This window comes from Didymella exigua (genome assembly GCF_010094145.1).
Source record: "Didymella exigua CBS 183.55 unplaced genomic scaffold M421scaffold_22, whole genome shotgun sequence".
NCBI lineage: Eukaryota > Fungi > Ascomycota > Dothideomycetes > Pleosporales > Didymellaceae > Didymella > Didymella exigua.
Genome location: NW_022984796.1, coordinates 301154 through 319912, shown reverse-complemented (window position 1 = coordinate 319912; position 18759 = coordinate 301154). Strand labels below are relative to the sequence as shown.

General features: G+C 52.8%; 5 protein-coding genes across 5 annotated transcripts; 3 read left to right on the top strand and 2 right to left on the bottom strand.

Moving 5' to 3' along the window:
• The first annotated feature begins 60 nt into the window (after window positions 1-60).
• On the top strand, window positions 61-1432 carry M421DRAFT_422786 (uncharacterized protein). The gene is made up of 3 exons (XM_033593281.1): window positions 61-325; window positions 401-562; window positions 730-1432. The coding sequence occupies exons 1-3, from the start codon at window positions 274-276 to the stop codon at window positions 1350-1352; spliced, it is 837 nt and encodes a 278-aa protein (XP_033446707.1). The 5' UTR covers window positions 61-273; the 3' UTR covers window positions 1353-1432.
• Window positions 1433-3695: 2263 nt separating this feature from the next.
• Window positions 3696-5910, bottom strand: M421DRAFT_7061 (Lipoxygenase; the record flags this gene model as incomplete). Its single annotated transcript, XM_033596724.1, has 2 exons — window positions 3696-5580; window positions 5630-5910. The coding sequence occupies 2 exons, from the start codon at window positions 5908-5910 to the stop codon at window positions 3696-3698; spliced, it is 2166 nt and encodes a 721-aa protein (XP_033446706.1).
• A 1576-nt stretch (window positions 5911-7486) lies between these two features.
• M421DRAFT_67511 (heme-dependent catalase) lies at window positions 7487-8594 on the top strand (the record flags this gene model as incomplete). Its single annotated transcript, XM_033596409.1, has 2 exons — window positions 7487-7616; window positions 7663-8594. 2 exons carry the CDS (start codon window positions 7487-7489, stop codon window positions 8592-8594), a joined length of 1062 nt encoding a protein of 353 aa, XP_033446705.1.
• A 3021-nt stretch (window positions 8595-11615) lies between these two features.
• On the bottom strand, window positions 11616-13153 carry M421DRAFT_93994 (uncharacterized protein; the record flags this gene model as incomplete). The annotated part of the gene is made up of 7 exons (XM_033598162.1): window positions 11616-11738; window positions 11780-11982; window positions 12129-12230; window positions 12418-12533; window positions 12617-12717; window positions 12877-12941; window positions 12982-13153. 7 exons carry the CDS (start codon window positions 13151-13153, stop codon window positions 11616-11618), a joined length of 882 nt encoding a protein of 293 aa, XP_033446704.1.
• Window positions 13154-13829: 676 nt separating this feature from the next.
• M421DRAFT_93993 (uncharacterized protein) lies at window positions 13830-17758 on the top strand (the record flags this gene model as incomplete). The annotated part of the gene is made up of 4 exons (XM_033598161.1): window positions 13830-14904; window positions 15093-15472; window positions 15577-16367; window positions 16417-17758. 4 exons carry the CDS (start codon window positions 13830-13832, stop codon window positions 17756-17758), a joined length of 3588 nt encoding a protein of 1195 aa, XP_033446703.1.
• Between the last annotated feature and the right edge of the window lie 1001 nt (window positions 17759-18759).

Below are 18759 nucleotides of genomic sequence, written 5' to 3'. Positions count from 1 at the left end.
CGATAACTAGACGCTGGCCCACAACCTGGTGACGCGCCTGGACAGTGCAGAGTACAGGTGGGCGACTCCACAGCAAGTCTCAGCGAGTCTATTATACACACGCCGTCCCTGCCATTGCTGCCCTCGCAGCCATTGCCAGTGCGAGAGCGCGCAGCACATCCACGGCCAAGCACCCACACGGCCCCAAGAGCTCACGTCTTGCCCGCGCCGCCTCTGCTCGGGCAACGAGCCGTCTAGCTTCATCTGCCAAGAAATCCTCCTGCACCGCCAACCATGCAGCTCTCCGCAATCTTAGAGAGTGCACCCATCACAGACCCTGAGGAAGGTGCGTATCCCCGGTCCTTCGAAGGCTCACGATTTGCCCGTCAGCTCCAGGGAACAAGGGCTGATACCGCCACAGAGGCCTTTGTCGTCTTCTCGCAAGCCCTCCCGTCCCAGTCGCTAGGCATCATCGATGCCCACGCCGAGGCGCTGGAGCTCAGCGTCGCCGGGCGCGACTTGGTCATCCAGCAAAGCAGAGGTCTGCTGACGAGCGACCGCAAGGCAGGAACCACGGGCGCAGGTACGTGATTGCTGGCGCGCAAAGCCACAGTATTGTCCCAGACTTGGCCAGGGCTGGGGCAGCTTGGTACATGGCTCGGTTAGTTGTCTGCTTTGGGATAGCGTTGGCTGTCAGCAACCAACATAGTCAACGGTGTATCATGAAGGTAGGTCACTAACACGTGCCAGTTGTCTGGGCTGTCACGCCGAGGTTTGCGGAGTGGATGGCCTCATCCACCAATGTTCTCTTTACGTCAGGCCTGCTGTCGTCCAGTTCGACGTGCATAGAACTCGGCTCCGGCATCTCTGGCATCGTAGCCCTCACGCTGGGTGTGAAGATAGCTTCTTTCACAGCGACAGATCAAGACTACGCTATGAAGCTGCTGCGGCAGAACGTTGCGTCTAACCTTGACGCCGTCTTCCCTGCACCGAACAAGGGCGCCAAAGGGAAGAAGCGGCAGCCTTCGAATCCAAATAGTGAACGCATCAAAGCTGAGATCTTCGATTGGGAGGAGGATTCTGTCGAACAGCTGCAGCCTGTTGACATGGTTGTGGCTTGCGACTGCATATACAACGAGGCGCTCGTCGAGCCGCTGAATAATACATGCGCAGCGATATGCAACCTCAACAAGGATGCGACTGAGCCTACGCTGTGTATAGTGGCACAGCAACTACGCTCACCAGATGTGTTTGAGACATGGATCAAGAGCTTTCATCGCCTGTTTCACATGTGGCAGGTACCAGACCGGTACCTCGACGAGGATCTCAGGGAGAATAGTGGGTTCGTAGTACACATAGGTATCGTCCGGTGACATGGAAATGTTGGTAATAAACCCCTGGCACCCAAACAAACGTGAATTACTTGCGTGCATCTTTGCGGCACAGAAAAACCACACGTATTCGACTAGACAGATATCGGACAGTGAAGACAGCGGAAGAATATCTGGGGGCATGGCTCGATGATGGCTGTGATTTGGAGCATTGTCCCCTTCTTCTTTTGCAGCAGAGCCAGCAGAATATAGCTGCCTCGAATACGTTTCAACAAGGACTGAAAAATTGGACTGCTATAATAGGGAGTGCCGCTCGTTTTGACACTCTTCATACACCGCTCCCGCGCGCTGAATCGCGCGAGCGGCTGTGGTACTCATGAGAAAGGCTTCGGTACTCAGACCGACATGCAAGTTGAGCGTGGAATGTTGAAGAATGCCTGGAATCATTCATAGGTGGTGATGCTCTTGTTTTGATGTTTTGGCGTTGCTGGCAGGGCCCAGCATTTGACAGTAGAGGACTGCACTGTGTCTTGAGACATGCATAGAAGTGTTTAAGCTCTCGGACAGCAGAGACAGGACAAGAAATCAACTGCAGGGACATTTTGTGCCAGTCAACAAAAAGACACGTGCAGTGGGCCGGAAGGAGTGTAGCAGTCCCTTGACAGACTTCGTACACCAGCTAGGAGTCATTTTACATCTCTTAGCAGCGTGACAGTGGATATGGAGATCCAAGTCGAAATTTCCAGAGTGGGAGATTTCGTCCTTGGGGGACCGCTCAGGGTCCAGATACAGGGAGGGAGGGATTGCACTTGGGGAGCATAATAAACAGCAGATACTAGAGGTCCTCCAAAGAAGAGAGGATAGATGTAGTATTGTAGGGACATATGCACCAGCTCAGATGCCTTGCACGAGGAGTCATCTGTATGAAGCGTTCCAGTGCTTAGCAAGATGCATCTCCCACCGTTACGTCTTTCACAGAACTAAAGAACGTATGTGATGCCCAGTACACCCTTCTGACAATTGGGAAACAAAGAGACCGTACCGCTTTCAACTATGATGAGCCTTGGGCCGGTGCTGAGTCACCACCACCCTTGTCTCACCTTCATGCTCTCTTCGAAGTTCAGAACATGAATCTACCATGCTCCAGAGAGCTGGCTCTTCATCTCTTACAATCTCGCCTTCTACCCACCATGACCGACGAAGACCTTCACCAAGATGTCGATGCCAAACAAGACAGCGAAGAGCTGTGTCAGCGAGCCAAGCAGCTTGCGTACGAGGCCGCCCATTGTCTTGAAAGCATCCGGGCCACTAGAAAAGTTGCGAAGGACGACTTCGACAAAAAAAAATACACGCTCGAAGGCGTACCACCACTAAAAAACTCAGAGTGCTGGCCGCGGTCCTCCACGCAGTCTACCACTTCCAGTATAGACAGCCGTGATCCAGGATGAAATATGGAACATCTTGACCAAGCTTGACAACAATAATTGCACCACCTACAACCGAGCAACTTGGACCCGCAACTGCCCATATTCATACCTTGGACTGGAAATAATCGCTGGTACTGGTGTAGGGTATCGACTTCTACTCGACCAGACATTTCTGACCCAGAGGCACGATGCGCCCAGCGCTGCTGGCCAAGTGGAAGAGCTCGCGCCAGATGCCGTCTTGGGCAATACCTCTCCATTCGACGATAGCGACGAAGATTTCATCTTCACTCAACTTTGCGAGCTTCTATGCTGTGATAGCGGCAACGAGCTCATCACCGAGAACAATGCTCTCGATCGTAGCTGGGAAAAGACTGGGTTTGCAGTCGCATCAACTTCGACCAGGGCCTGGCTGGCGGGGTTTGACTGGTGTTCAACTTCTGGCCAGAAGATGATGTAGAGGATGGGTGCGCATACATAGGGTTGGTGGCTGGTATTGGCGGCGATTTGCCCGGCGTGGAAGGGAGGTTCACGCTGGCGAAGATTGCAGACCGTATACCTGATCTAGGCCACGATGCGGTTCTTGGCATCCAAGAGATATTGAAAAGCATGAATTCGACTAATCCCAGGGAGGTTTTCCGTGTCAACAAGAAGTCACCTCTTGTCTGCCGGACTGGAATTCGTCAGCTAAGATAACAGTCGTGGAAGAGCCGTGAGCGCTCCCGCATGAAGAGCGGGAGCGATTACGTGCCGAGGTTCTACTCAGACCTCTCACTATCTTCCACTAGAGGAGGGCGAGTGCTTGAAGCTTGGTCAAATTTAATGATTACATGGCTGCTGGAAGGCTTCATATTTTAAGTACAATCTGGGAAGCACACCCGACCCATGTGACTTGATAATGCACCGAAACATGGAAATGACAACTGAAGACTGGAAGAGATGAACTTGCGCTTGGAGACGATCAGATTAGGATCGAAACAGCAGTAACCTCCGGCTGCAACACCAGGTACTCGATGGTACCTTCTGTCTGCCTATCACTCACGTGTTTGAAGATAGTGTCGAGCTCCTTGAGCCTGCTGTATAACAAAGCAGCGGCTGACTTGATGGTCTTAGAATCCCATTCCCTGTTCTCGAAGTTTGTGCGGCTCTTGTTGATGTTGTATAGTGACTTCGCATACGTCATCAAATTGTAGCGGCCGTCGACTTTGTAGCTCAGGAGCTCGGGAAGCTGGGCCGCCAGCAGCCAGTCTTTCCACTTCGGGCCCTCAGTTCCAATGGGGAGCGCAGCTGTGAGGTCTGCTTCGGTGTACTTTTGCAGCGTTGCAAGGTCCTTCGGGAGCGGTGTGCAGAGCGCAGGAGGCTTGGCAGGGACGAAGCTGTAGTAGTAGTCCTGAAGGTAGTTGACTGCTGTATGCTGGGGCGAGGCGGTATGAATGCACATGGTGGTAGCATCGATCAGCTGAACCAGCGTTGTGATGGTTGGGAAGCTGGGGATTTGACCGTTTGTCTGGAGCTCCTTGCACCAGTCCGCGATGTACGGGTCCCTCCGAACATCAGCATCCGATTTGTACTTGGTCCCTAGTACAGACTTAACAAAGTCGTGGATAACTCCCCACAGTAGGTACATGTCGGTGGCGTAAGGGTAGTTGCGGTACTTTCGCTCTGTCAAGGCTTCGGTTTTGAACCCGCGCTTCTTCAGATCGTTAGGGATGTACTTGTCCTGGAAGTTGAAGTTTTTATATGACCAGTCGAGGAGGTCCATCACACGGCTCGTCTTCGGATCGATAGTAGGGCCAAACCCGGCAAGGCGAGCTACAACAGCCGGAACCAGAGTGTCGCGGGCAGCCTTGTTCACGGCCAAAGTCCTGAACCAGTGCGGACTCAAGGTCTCGTAAAGAATGTGATCCTCGGGGATCGTACGGTTTGTAGCTACAATGATCGCTTCTTCCACCATGTGCGTGTCCACAAGATGTGTGGCGACTTCGTGCCTCGCCCAGTCGGCGGTCTGGGCGCAGGTTTTGGCGTATCTCCATGCCCAGTCGTCTTTCTCATCGATTTCGCCCGTTGCATCGGGGGTCAAACGTTGGTTGAAGAGGGTTATGGACTTATCGAGATTGCCCTTGTGATCGACGGTGATGGCCAGTGGATGCAGTCGTCCGTCGCAGTGTAGCTGGAATATCACAACGGGCGCGCAACCGTAGCGGAACACCATCTTCCCGGTCGGTTGGTCGCCTTTGGGGCCTGTCATCTCCGGCACGATGTTCCGATATTCTGGCTCTTTGTCGCTCAACTTCATGGCTTCTCGGAAGTAGGAATAGTCTTGAATGAACAGGTCGGTGCCCTCCGAGAGTAACTTACTCATGCCATCAAGTCCCTGTTTCTCAGCTTCCGCGATGTACATATCCACCTTCTCGGATTGTGCCGCTTCGATAGTCGACGGATTGACCCCGCTTAGATGTTGTTGAGCAAAACGCGCATCGGAGTACCAGTCAGCCAAGTTGCCGATGTTCTCGCCATTCATGATGTCGGTCTTCGGACTTGGGTGCTCTCGGTTGTACTGCTCGCATTCTGCCAATGTTGGCCCCTCGAATGGCGTTCCTCTTGCATCGATGACCTCGGGTATGATGAACCCAAACACCGTTGCAATCTGGCCAACAGAAGCTTTTTCTTGCGCATTGAATATGTCGCCAACTCCCGTCGGTCCTTCCTCTTGCCCCGCAGGGATGATCAGTAGATGAGGCGGGTAAGCATCATTGCTCCACTTGTATACATCTTGCTTCTGGGAAAGGTCTCTCTTTCTAGGAATAATGGGCTCGAAGCCCCGAACATCGAGGTGGGATACTACACTGCGATAATGTTAGCGAGTCGTTGTAGTAATGCACGTAAAGCACCTACGCCTCTTCAATCAAGCTGTATATCTCGGTCAACGCCATCCTTGTACCTTTGTACGTTCCCTGCCTGAGACCTCTGGGCGCGGCAAGGCTGCCATCGACATCGCCGTTCTTGCCCGTGTTGAAGGCAATGCCTTGCTTCAAGAGCTCGTTGATGAAGATTCCCTTATCCCACACTTCCAAGTCGTCCTCTTCGACGTTATGGGTAATCTTCTTTCCCAGAATATCTCCGAGTCTTGGTAGGGGCCCGAAGCCATTGGACAAGAATTCAGCGACGATAGACATTGCGAAGACAGGATATGACCGGTGAGAAATGAAGTTGCTGAAATTCTGGACGAGGAAATGATCAGGGGACCGGTCTACTTATAGAATTTGGACTCGTTGTCGACAGGGTCGATTACATAGGGCTGGCGGTGCTATAGTTTCCCACTTAGGGAATATACTGCATGCCTCTAGTTCTCAGCTTGGCCGTGGCTGCCATCGAGATGGTCAGAAGACAGCCACCAGGTGCGATGATGCACCCAGCTCCGCCACGAATGCATGAACTGAATGAGAACTAGAAGTTTCAAGCGGACATTGAGCCCTACTCAGCTTTCAGGCGAGCTGAGATGCTGAGATGCAGCTCTTAAGTTTGTCAGGCCATGATCCAATTAGTTGGGATCAATCCCGCCCCGGAAGCTCTCAAACAGCGTATTTTGTTTCGTGTGCATTTGGTCGCTGCACCGATCAGTCGTAGACCGTTTGCCGTCAATGTTGCATATGATGGCTGTAGACTGGTCTGCAGGATGTATACCCCTCTACTTGAGTATTGGCGCGTACGCGCAGTGATACCCTCGTAATGAGCAGACTGTTTGGATTGGGATGGGCGTCAAAGCCGCACCTGCTGTCCTCGTAACGGGCAGACTGTCTGGATTGTGATGGAAGTTAAAGCCGCACCTGTTATAGCAGGCTGACCGTAAGCATTCAATGATAGACCCCGATTGGAGCTGCGCCCGGCAGGGACATGTTGACACTGGTTCAAGTGGAGGTTGTACTAATAGAGCCAGTCTTGGCAAATCTGCGTTTGTCAACCACAAGATGATGGCGGCACGGCGTGGCTGCGATCCTACTCTTCCTATCGGTGTTGGCATACACCTGTGGCCCTGCCCCTCACTGCGACCAAGCTGACTGAAGCGGACCATGGGATCGAAGAACAATGGATCTGGCTGGCTGCTGACAATGCGTACGCCCCTAAGCTTATTAATCGCAGACTGTTTACAGGAGTATGCACACCCTTACGCGGATTTGAGTGCATTTGTAGAGATTAGTGTAGAGACTGTTGCTGTGTAGTTGTCGTTGGGTTGCTGGTGGCTGGCTGTGAGTAAGCCGGCCCGCAACGGGCAACGCCAGGCTGACGAACGCCTCAGCTCCAACATCCTCTATGTCCCAGTCATGCCAAGCTGGAAAGTCAGGCCATACGAACAAGTCTTACAACCCTGTCGACCGCTCGATCTGTCATTCACCACAAATAAGGTATCCAGTCAGGTAGAGTTCATGTAGGGGCATATCGTCAGCTTCAATGGTGTAACGACAACTGGGGTCCGCTATATGGCTATCATTACGGATCGTTTACTAGTACCAGCCAATGAAAGTTATGCATTAGGCATCTGCCTTCAGGCGGTTTATCTGAAAGCATGGCAGCAGCCAGGAGTAGGGATCTGCGAATTCGGGATCGCCTGCTCAGCCAGTTTGCCTGTGGTCGAGCTGACATCGACCTGTCTTTCTTCCCTTATTTATAACTCTCCTTTGCCAATGCATATAATATGATTCCAATTCAATCTTCGAGTCCGTTGCTGACTCTATCATCACGAATCTGCACACAATGTCTGGACAAATCAACGGTTCAACCAACGGTGCTGTCAATGGAGCAACAAAGAACAATGACAATCTACCGAAGGATCTGGTGGACGAGATGCAGCGACTCTTTGGCAAGCATCTAGGCTTCCGCACCAGTATGATACTCCTCGCCGGAATTAATAATTTGCTAATATCCCACAGCACACGCCAAAGGTCTCCTTGTGGAAGGAACGTTCACACCAACTGAGCAAGCTAAGGTGCTTTCCATAGCTTGCCACTTCAACCAAGCTTCCACTCCAGTTATAGCCCGCTTCTCTGTCGGTGGCGGCATCCCACACATTCCCGACGTAGATGATGGTGCCACACCGAAAGGATTTGCTGTTCGCTTCCTGACTGATGAACACACACATACCGACCTGGTCAGTCATACCTTCAACGGCTTCGCAACTCGAACAGGTGAAGACTTCCTTGCCTTCCTCCAAGTCTTTCGCGCATTCCAGACCACAAAAGCCGCGCTTGACAAAGTCAAGGCTATGGGAGGTGACACAAGTAATGAGGCAGCAGCCTTCGGGGCAGCTGCAGGCCCCTTCCAGGCCTTCCTCGCCAGCCATCCCTCCGCAGCTACATTCGTCCAGTCACCAAAGCCCAACCCTCTCACCTATGGCCACATTACCTACTACGAGCCCAATACGCATGTCTTGACCAACGCAGAAGGCAAGGTTGCTAACGTCCGCTACCGCCTTGATCCCGCTGACGGTGACCACCTCCATCCCAATGACCCACTCGAGCTCAAGAAGCTCGATCATAGCTATCTAGAAGAAGACCTGCATGAGCGATTCCCAGAAAAACCCATCGTCTTCACTATCCAGGCACATGTGGCCGCCGAGAGCGACGTGCTTGATGATGCGACAGTGCCGTACAAGAGTACTACTTGGGTGCCAGTGGGCAAGTTGGTCATTGATAGAGTGACTGAAGATAATGTTGCGAAACAGCAGCAGATCGCGTTTAGTCCGAGGCCAGATCTTGGAGGCATAAAGGGCATTACTGCAAGTGAGGATCCACTCATATGGGCGAGGAAGGAAGTGTATCATATTAGTGCTGAGCAGAGGAGGCATGAGACGCAGGTAGAATAGCGCTGCAGACGTTGACAGGTGTGCAAGATAGCTCCGATAGTCGATGCTTCAGTATCAAGATTGCTTTGTTACAATATCATTTTGCCAGGTCTTCGTGATCTTCATGCCGCTAGCGTGAGCTTACAATTTCGGTCTCATGTCTATTCACAACGTTAAATATGCGAAGTACGTAAGTGAAAGGTCACCGTTGCTCACAACACCTACGAATCTTCGGGCTTTGAAAAGTCCTGGCGATGTTCGAATGGATTTATATGTCTTTGAATCTTCCCTGTATGGCATACAGCCTTCTCTGTGCACATGAGTGCCCAATACAACGTAGTGCAATACATCTATGTTTACATCGCTGAACGAGACTTATATTCGATCCATCTCTATCTAGTCACGCCTGATAACCATATGCGTTGCCACTAGAAGGTCAAAGGTTTTCTCGCAATGACCCCAGGATGGTCCAGTGTACAATCTCTCTTTCAGGTCTTGAGACAACAACAAACTGCAGTCACGTCTGAACCGGGTGAGCTCACAGGTAAGAGCTGCGTTAACATTTCTTCTATTGGTTTGCTGTGAGCGAGGTTGAGGACTTCCTCTCCTCAATGATTTGAATGGCAATCTCTGCTGCAACTTCGACTTTAGATGGGCCGTGCGAAGTCGAACTCAAGAAAAGCATAGTTACACTGTAGTATCTCGATTGGTATCATAGTAGCCATGAAACGAAGTCGGACAGAATGAGGTTTCACTATGGCCCGTTTATCGACAACTGCATCTCCATGCAAAATGTCACATTGTCTGAGCATACACATCATGCTGTAAACGGAGCTTAATCTTGAACAGTCTGAGAGACTTCCTCCAACTGAAGGCGTGAATCGTTGGTACTTGGACCAAGACTTAGACTCATTTGCACCGAGGAAAGGGAAAATAGGTCGTGTGACTCGTGTCATCGGCGATGTGTAAAGGTCAGGGAGTGAACGTTGCGCTACCGTACCCGAGAAAGCCATCATCATCCTAGACAATCAGGAATCAGCCAAATTATAGCTGAACCACATTGTACGTCAGTAGTGCCGTGTTGCGGTCTAGTATTGCTAGGTATTGCTTCGAAGAGATATTTGATAACTTCAAACGATGGTTGGACTGTCATCTTCGAAGCGAAGTTGCGCTACAGGAGCACAAGGGTGAGCGAACATGCGCTTCAGCACTCGCTTCAGTGTCCATCTCCCGCAGGGCTCGCTGCCGGTCCGGACCGTTAGGATCCAAATCCTGGTACCGGGGAAATTTTACAGTATCAGACGAGCAGATGTTTAGCAGAAGCAGCGTTAGGAGGCAAATCCTAGTCATGTTAGCGGCATGGAGGGAGGGTGATGTTACCGTAGTATCACCGTGAGCAGATCTTGTGGGACCAGTGGCCGAAGCGCAGGGCCAGGATTCATGAGGAATGGGTGTCTGCTGGTGATCTATTCGGGTTGTAAAGATGGCTGCCTACGTTGAAGATGGCGAATGCCTTTAGGAAGGACAGCGACCAAAACTGTTGCAGAAGCTGTGATATCCAAAAGGCCTTAGTGTCGAACAACGATTGCCTCGGTAAAGAGTTGCAAAGTTTACGGAAATCTCCGTGCGTCTGAAGGGCGACGTTACGGCGCAGAAAGGACTGCATGCCGCCAGCGCTCTTGGACCAGATTTAGCAAATGGTGTAGGATGATTTGCGTAATTTTGAGTGATTAAGCCCCCGTCTTAAGCTTATTCTTGGTACTCTCCAGCTTCAACGAGCGGTCAGATCTTGTGTTCTTGATTCTGAAGTCCCTGGGCGCGATTTAGTAGGCCTTATACTCGTGACATCTGAAACTATGCGCACTGCTGATTGGGTCGCAGCCGCAAACAGTACCGAGAGGCCTCACAGAAGCGGCTTCTGGGCCAGTTAGATTATGTGCAGGCGTAGGTAACATTCCATCTAAGACGTGGGTAAGCGAAACCAGACAAACGGTAGACATAGTGGCTTCCCCTGATGCTCGGGCGCTACGTCTTGACTTTTAATTTCGCGCAGCTTCTGGATCTGCTGTGCTCACAAGCAGCCCTGCAGACTGGATCTACACTTTCGAGTCTCACAAAGCAGGCTGACCTGTTTGACCCCCAATTCACCATCTTAGTGATATGCACGTGCCTCTTCTTGAATTTCGCGATACCTGACAAGAACGGCTTAGCCACACGTGATGAGACCCCACCGCTTCGTGTTGGGAGGACTTGGCTCTGCAGCTACTGACGGGTGTGGATCTTCAGTTAGCACTTCTTCGGAGATCAAGCTTCCGATGGCCAGTGCGTACTCGCTTGTTTATGCTACTTTGAGTAATGGTTTCGCGCGCGTTGCTGTCTGCCACATGCACAGTGCTGGCTGTCTCTCGTGGAAGCCACAGCTCCACGATCCCTGTTTGCCATGACCAAAGCAGAGGGAAGGATGCAGGCTTCCTGAGGGTGTGCACATTGCTTTTCGTAATCGTCCGCGGAGGTGCATAAAAAATCTCATCGTGGCATTATTAGCTGTGATCGAGACCGTCCATAGCAGTTTCGGTATCATCGTATGTTCATACTTTGAGTCTGTTCGTCTTCAGCCTTGGAGTATCGTTTGACATTTACGCTTGCGGTTGGAATCCGCACTTGGATAATACCGATGGATTGGGTGCGTGCACGGAAGCTGACTTGCTTTTTGGTTAGGGAGCTAAAAGGCCCATACGCCACCGCTTTGCTGCAGTATCACGGGTCTCGGAACATTGCGATGTACTTCGACAATGCATTGGCAGGACGCCTAAGCGTCTCCCCGAGTGGCAGTTATCCTCTCGAACGATGGCATGGTCGAACTTTGTCGGAGCAGAAGCGTGTCGATAGCTATGGGTCCTCCATGTAATAGCATTCAGTCGCCAAGTGTGAAGGTGCAGGGCGACTAAACGACGTGGGAAAACACCCGCCGTACCGGTCAAATACGAAGGCAGATGACCGCAACGGCAACTATGCGGTAATTTGGCTCATGTCGTTTGCTAGTCATGCCGTCTGGATAAAGATGAAATGCTGCCGCCGTTTCTTCGGAGTAGGTAAATAATATCTTGGCTCTGGTGAGTTGTGCCTGCTCGCCTTGCGGTGAGATGGAAATGGAGACATCTCTGTCTTTGGTATGGTAGATCGCTCGTGTTCAATGCGAAACACACAAGGTTGGCGGTCACACGTAATTTGGTCTCCATCATGATGAAAGAGGCACGTTCGGGGCTGGTATCCCGGACGATTATGGCCGCTTGTTGCCTTGCTGCCTTAATGACCTGTGTCCAGTCGCGCTCGATGCTGACGATAGCTTCTTGGAAGATGCCCAGCATTCTGCGCCCTGCACGCGCTCCGCTACAGGTTCCAGGAGGTTCTTTTATGTGTTTGAAAGTGTCATAGCTATCACAATCCGACGTCCCAATCCTCGGATCCACGCACAACCCGGGCGCAAATCATGTTAGGATGCGCGTAAGCGGGTAGGGTCGCGGGACCGCACGACTGGCAACGGGTCGTGCTCACCAAGGTTCAGCTCGTTGGTTGCAGCGCCACCAGCGCAAATTGCCGTCTTTGATCGTTTGACCGGTGACGAACAGGTCATCCACATAAGTACCCCGAATATCTCTACCACGAAAGAGCAGTGCTCCGAAATTGGGCGATGGCGGTAAGGTTAGCCGGGCGGAGGTTGGTATGAGTCTGCTAATGCAGCCCGCCGCGAGAGACGCCAAAGTTTCTCACGCCAGTCCTGCCCTGGTGCGGTTCCAGATTAGTCACTAATCGTCCAGTATCAGATGCGGCGTTACGGCCGCACTTATGACATGGTTAGAATTGGGCAGGATCCTCAGATGTTGCTGCTGCAGGTCAAGGGTCGATTCAGCTCCAGCGATCCAGACAGCTCTGGCTAGGAGCCCTGTCATCGACGTCGCGCTGATGTATGGTCGTCAGAGCGTGACATCTGCTGGCGTACGATTGTGCGCAGCCCCAGAGCAGCCAGCTCTTCCGAATCTCACGTTCCACCGGAACCAGAAGCAGTACGCTGCGTGCTGGGGCATGTGCGAACTGTGAGGTCAACGCTGCGGCTATCCTCGTCCGCTGCCAGTTGACTAGCTAGCTGGATAATGCAAAGCGACTGCACGCGTCATGTTGGAGGAGTCTGCTCGTCGGCTTGAGTAATTGATGAATTGTGGAAGAACCTCGGCGCCGGCACGCGCGTCGAGGCTTCCGAAGCCCGAAGCCGGCAGGATGAATAATGTGACCGCTGCAGACTCACCGCGCTGTCACTCAACACAAGATTCAACAGCGACAGCACACGCTCATTAGGTTCGTGCTGCTGTTCTGGGCGAGTGAACTGTCCCGTCAGCGCCATACAACATACCCCTCTCCTTAGCTTGCCCGCCCAGAGATCCATGATCCCTGGGTCGCTCACACAGACCACAGCCGCCATCTTCACCCTGCGGTTCCTGGGCGGTGCCCTCCACAGCCCTAGCGCACGCCATTGACCACGCAGCTTGATCGCACCTCACACTACCGCTGCCGAGCAGAAACATGCTTCCTCTGAGATCCACCCACTCACACCCGCCCTTGTCCGTAGCCTCTGTTGATTCGAACACAGCGGCCCCCGCCTATCCTGGAGCAGCATAACTCTGCCTCCACATCTAGACCATTCACATCACGCTGGGCTGCTAAACCCTTCGGTGTGCCGTCGATTTACGTATAGCTTTCTATGTCCTGTCTGCCAGCGGATGGCTTGCCGCTTGCTTCTTTCGGCCTCCTAGGAAGCGTTTGACACATGGTGCGTGCTTTCTTATCCAGCATAACTAATGCAGAAAACCATTTCTCCACATGGTTCGGAGGCTTGGACTGTTAACTCTGTGTCATCTCGTGCCTGTCCTGCTGAAGCCTTCTGCGCCATCCAGTTAGAAGCGGCGCTGTCAACTGGCCAGTCACGTCAAACGACGGTCATTACTTTGGTGAACCGTTTGGATCCTGCGAAAACCACCGAATACCGATCACCATATACTGGAGCTGTTCCTTAATCTGGTGCTGCCGTGCTCGCTTCCAGACGGACTATCATCTCTCCGCAGTGGCTAGTGAGCTGGCTCCAAGATCAGGCGTCTCCTCAAGTACACCATCAGCCTCCCACCTCAGGACGTCTGTGACACCTTACTCACTTCCACCCACCTGGCTCCCACATCGACATCACATACATATCATCAGTTCGACATGGCGAACGCCCGGTCAAAGTCACCACCGGACGATGCCGGCGACGTCTCACCAATGGGCAACGGCTCAGGCTCGATAGCCACTACCAAGATGCGCAAGAGAACCAAGACTGGTTGCTTGACGTGCCGCAAGCGCCGTATCAAGTGTGGCGAAGAGCGCCCTACCTGTGCCAATTGCATCAAATCTAAGCGTCAATGTGAAGGGTATAACCAGCGAGTTATCTTCAAACCTCCCATTGGAGGCTGGCCCAATCACCCAGGTGTCGTCAGTACCATCCAGTACCACACATCGATGCTCCCTGGCACACGGAATCCACAATACCCAGCACCCCGGACGGGTGGCCGAGCTCAAGAGCACGCACCAGCTCCCCTCCAGCCTCGGCCTTCAAGCAGCTTCGACATGGCCAGCATGGAGGCTGCTGGCTCCATTGGGCTGTCAACCAGTTCTCAAGTGCTTGTTGGAGGACCAAACGCCTACTCCCCAGAGCAAACATATAACCAGCCGCTCCCATCACCACATCATCAACAGCCGCTCCACTCGCCCCATCATCTCATCCAGAATCCTACGCCCACCACATCCTACTTTCCACAACCGTCACCCATACACACCAATTTCTCCGTGTCATACGGTCACAGCCAGAACGCTGCATATTCAGATCCGCAACGATATCCACAGAACCCGGGTCTTTACCAACCGACACCGGTCTCGTTTGACAGCTACGCTGAGAAGCTCGCTACGTCGCAGGCACTGCCTGGTCAAGCACTATACCAACAAAACTATCCTTCGCCAACGCAAAGCGAGGATCAGAATGTATATGTCCAGCAGTCGAATATGTCGCCACGAGAAGACACTTTCCCTCAATGTGCAAGCCAGCGACCTGCCATGCAGCGATATCACAGTCACCCACAGATTCCTGGCCATCACCCGCAGATCAGTCCGGTTGGTGTGAGCCAGGCTGGCTATCCATTTTCTTCGGTTTTACAAGCTCCAGATTTCTCGCACTCCGATTATTCACCTGTCCAGATACCCTCACATGATTTTGTGGATGTAAAGTACTTACCTCCACCAGTTCTCGGTATGTCTCATGTCTAGTTATATACCTCATATGCCCCAATGACTATCATTACTTCGTCCTCAGTGCCCCCATCATTGAGTCACCTTTCAAGCACCCGTGTCTGCCATTCGGCGTCTCGCACCCACGAGTGACGATCGCGTCCATCGCGCCTGAGTGAGTACACTAGCTGACCATTGACATCACTTCAGAACGATCTACCGCCGTTTATCAATCGCAACCCGAATTACCACGGTTACTTCTTAGCGGCTTTGCTGGCGAAGACCACGTCAGCCCATCTCAGGTCCTCGACGAGGCCGCGGTCGAATACGAAGACGACGACTACTGGGATGTGCAATCTGACGAGGAGATGATCGACCGGGAAGATGGAGACGGAGGGAACACCATGGTCGCGAGTAAGGAATTTGAAATCATTCGACGCATACACTTCGAGAACTCTAGCGAGCTTGGCATCAGACGCTACGATGCCTTCTTGTATGATGGTCTCTTGACACGATACAAGCCGGAGTATGCGGCGAGTCCTCTGAGAAACCCAAAGACAGCCCGAGTCTTCGCACATTTTATACATGTGGTATGTACAACTTTGCAACCATTTCTTTACTTTTACATGCGCACCAAGGTGACGACGGCGACCTAGTAGCACATATCAAGGGGTTGTGCACGAGTTCCGCACAGAACGTCGTATCGTATCATGGAGCTCGCGAGTATTTGCTAACATCCGCCGAATTGCAGACCGCCGTCAGCATCTCCATCTACGAACGAAACCCCAGAAACTCGTCTTTGATCTTCGAAGGGTCCATGTCGCCTGCGCAACAAGGTTTGTGGACATACATATTACCACTCAAGGCCCTCAACCATCAAAGCTTGCTCCACGCTATGCTCGCTTTGTCGAGCCTGCATATTGCAAGACTCCAAGGGGCGTCCATCACGCCTTCCTACAAGCACTATGCGTACTCCTTAAAGCGACTGGGAAGGTCGCTGGGTAACCCAAAGAAAAGACTCTCCATACCGACTCTAGCAACAGCCTTGCTTCTTGCTTTCTACGAGGTGTGGACCGCTGAGCATACGAAGTGGTCAACTCATCTTGTCGGCGCGGCGCAACTACTCACTGAGCTCGATTTCCGTTCGTTGACGCGAGAAGCTCAACATTTGAAGACTATGCAGGTCGTAAAAGCGAGACAGTATCATGAGAATACTGGGATAATACTCGGCCAAGATCAGCTGCATACAAATCTACAAGAGAAGGACCTCGGGCCAGACGAGAACCTCGTAAGCACGGTCATTGGCAAGCAAGTCAGCTACGACGACTTCGGTATGATCATTGAGGACAACGGTGCTAGACAAGATACAAAGACACGATTATCAGGCAATTTCGACATGAGGAGCTTTGAGACACTCCAAGACCTATACTGGTGGTACTGTCGCCACGACATGTGGCAGAGCTGCATCAGCGGTAACCCTTTGATGTGAGTAAATTCCAGTCTCTCTGACAAACCCTCAACCTGACATCTGTAGCACTCCTTACCGAAAATGGTCCGATTGTCCGCCACGCGCACCCCTCGGTCGCGCAGATGCACTGTACGGCTCTCATGACCATATCGTTTTACTCATCGGTCGTATTGCAGACTTCACATGTCGCGATCGAGAGCGGAAGCTTAGGCAAGTCAAGGCTGACGGCGGGCAATGGAGACCCAGACCAGGCATGCCTGGCGGCCCACAAGCAGGTATGAGCCGAAGTCAGCCGCCAACACCTGGTGCTGGACCTCCTCTATCTGGAATGCAAGGCCCGCCACCTGGATGGACAGGTGGTCCTCCACCAGGCTGGAACGGTCCCCCGCCAACAGGCTTCGGGCCTCCCGTAGGCAGTCCACCGACACCACGAGACAGCCCTCCATGCGGACCACCACCTCAGATGCCGAATTTCTTTGGCATGGCTCCCGCTAGACCACACGCATCTATTACTACGCACTACGCAAACCCCGAATACGAGCGCTCACCACCAACAGCTCACGCGCCGAACCCACAGTACGCGGACCTACCCTCCGCCTACGATTCCGCAATCTCCGAGTGGGACCAGATCAACGCTGCCCACGCAACAATTGCCCAAGTCCTCTCCAGCAGCGAAGCATTCGCGCCGCTGCCTCCAGATCTGCAAGTCATCCCTCCTGGCGAAACAAGCACAATGACACCCTTCGGCCCTGCCCTCGTTCACCGCAGCTACGACATCTCCGTGCTCTGGACGCTCCTGCATCTCAGCAAAATCATCCTGCTGCGCGCCCACCCCGCTATGCCGCCAGCAATGATGGTGGCAGCCGGCGTATGCGCACAGGCCACGGGTCCATACGCAACACTCATCGGCCGCATCACCGCCGGCATATCACTCCCGGCTGGAGATCTCTCGCCGTTCCTTGGCTCCGTGTTGCAGGAAAGTACCATGAGTTTGTTCTTTGCGGGCGTACAATACCAAGATGCAACGCAGCGCGAGTGGACGGTCACCCGCCTTCTTGAGATCGATAGGCGCACGGGCTGGGCTAGCGCGGGCGTCATTGCGAGAGGTGTGGAGACGAGTTGGGAGAAGGCCGCGCAGATGGGACGTGGGCCGCCGTATAAGAGAAGGACGCGCAGGGCGGGCGAGGAAGGACCGCTGGTGCTGGACGAGGAGGGTGGGAGTCCGAGTACGTGGAGACACAAAGAGGGGGACAATGCAGTGGGGATGGGAGTGAGAATGGAGGAAGTGGTTGAGGATCAGGGCGAGAGGAGATTCCTGGTTAGGCCCCGGATGGTGACGTGGGCGAAGAATGTTTTCGGCACGGAGGAGGATTTGCAAGCTGGGATGGAAAGAGTTGAGCTTCAGTAGCTGGGAGAGGTTGCAGACCGCAAGATGGACGCGGAAGACTTTGGAAGAGGATCATACGATGGAGAACCGACAGAGCAAGAGTTAGGGAGAGGAGACGCAGCCGAAAGATACTCAAGGGGAATGATACTTCCGCCCAAGACGCAGAGATACGAGCATCGCCGAACAACGACCAAGGTCCGGACCTTACCCAGACATAGAACTACCGACCAGCGCCCTCGAACCATCAACCATCGAGATCGCAACAGACGCTCCAAACAAGCGGCAATGCTCAGATGCAGTTCGACACGAAATCTCAACGCAACGACAGTACCACTGCATTGCCTGCTGACGCCACAAACCCAGAACACCGCAAGCGTCTGTATCAAGCACGATTGACGGCCTTCTCGAACCACGTTTCCGCAAGCACCCAGCACCGCCACGCGAAAAAAAAGCCCTCCCCAGCAGTGCTGCAGCTGGCTGTGTTCAACACCAACAGCCGTGCATTCTCCATTCGCATAAGCGCTCGCCTTCTCGAGCACAACAATCTCGCGACGGTCATTTCGAAGACCTTACATGCTCGACCCACGCAGCTCGTTCTTGCCTGCACCGATACCGACAAGTAGACTCTCATCTAGAAAGGAACCCGGACTAGACGTAGCACTACATACCCCGCTCCTAAAACCAGTGCGAGGAGCCAAAATAGATCTCATAGCTTGTCTTTTGAAAATATGCTACGCTTCGCTACGCTGCGCTCTAATGAAACAAACATGTGCTTTCTGTGCAATCAACGTGAAGTGAACATGAGGCCTTCCAGAAACCCTCTCAAGATCTTGATATCCAATGTGATCACCAAACTCCGTAACGCCATTTGTGCATATTCGTCGACCTCGTCCTCGTCCTGATCCTCCCCATCTCGCTTCTCCACTGCGAGCGTGACTTAAAAGAACCACCAGAGCACCGCTCCTGCACCGCTACCCAGCACGCCCGCCCAAAACACATTATCCGCCATATTCCCGCTCTTC

What these genes read in the sequence shown, in the direction of transcription:
- M421DRAFT_422786 (XM_033593281.1), top strand. Translation starts at nt 274, where the DNA reads ATGCAGCTCTCCGCAATCTTAGAGAGTGCACCCATCACAGACCCTGAG. An exon ending in CATCACAGACCCTGAGGAAG is followed by an intron (nt 326 to 400) that starts GTGCGTATCCCC and finishes ATACCGCCACAG; the next exon opens with AGGCCTTTGTCGTCTTCTCG. An exon ending in GGCAGGAACCACGGGCGCAG is followed by an intron (nt 563 to 729) that starts GTACGTGATTGC and finishes AACACGTGCCAG; the next exon opens with TTGTCTGGGCTGTCACGCCG.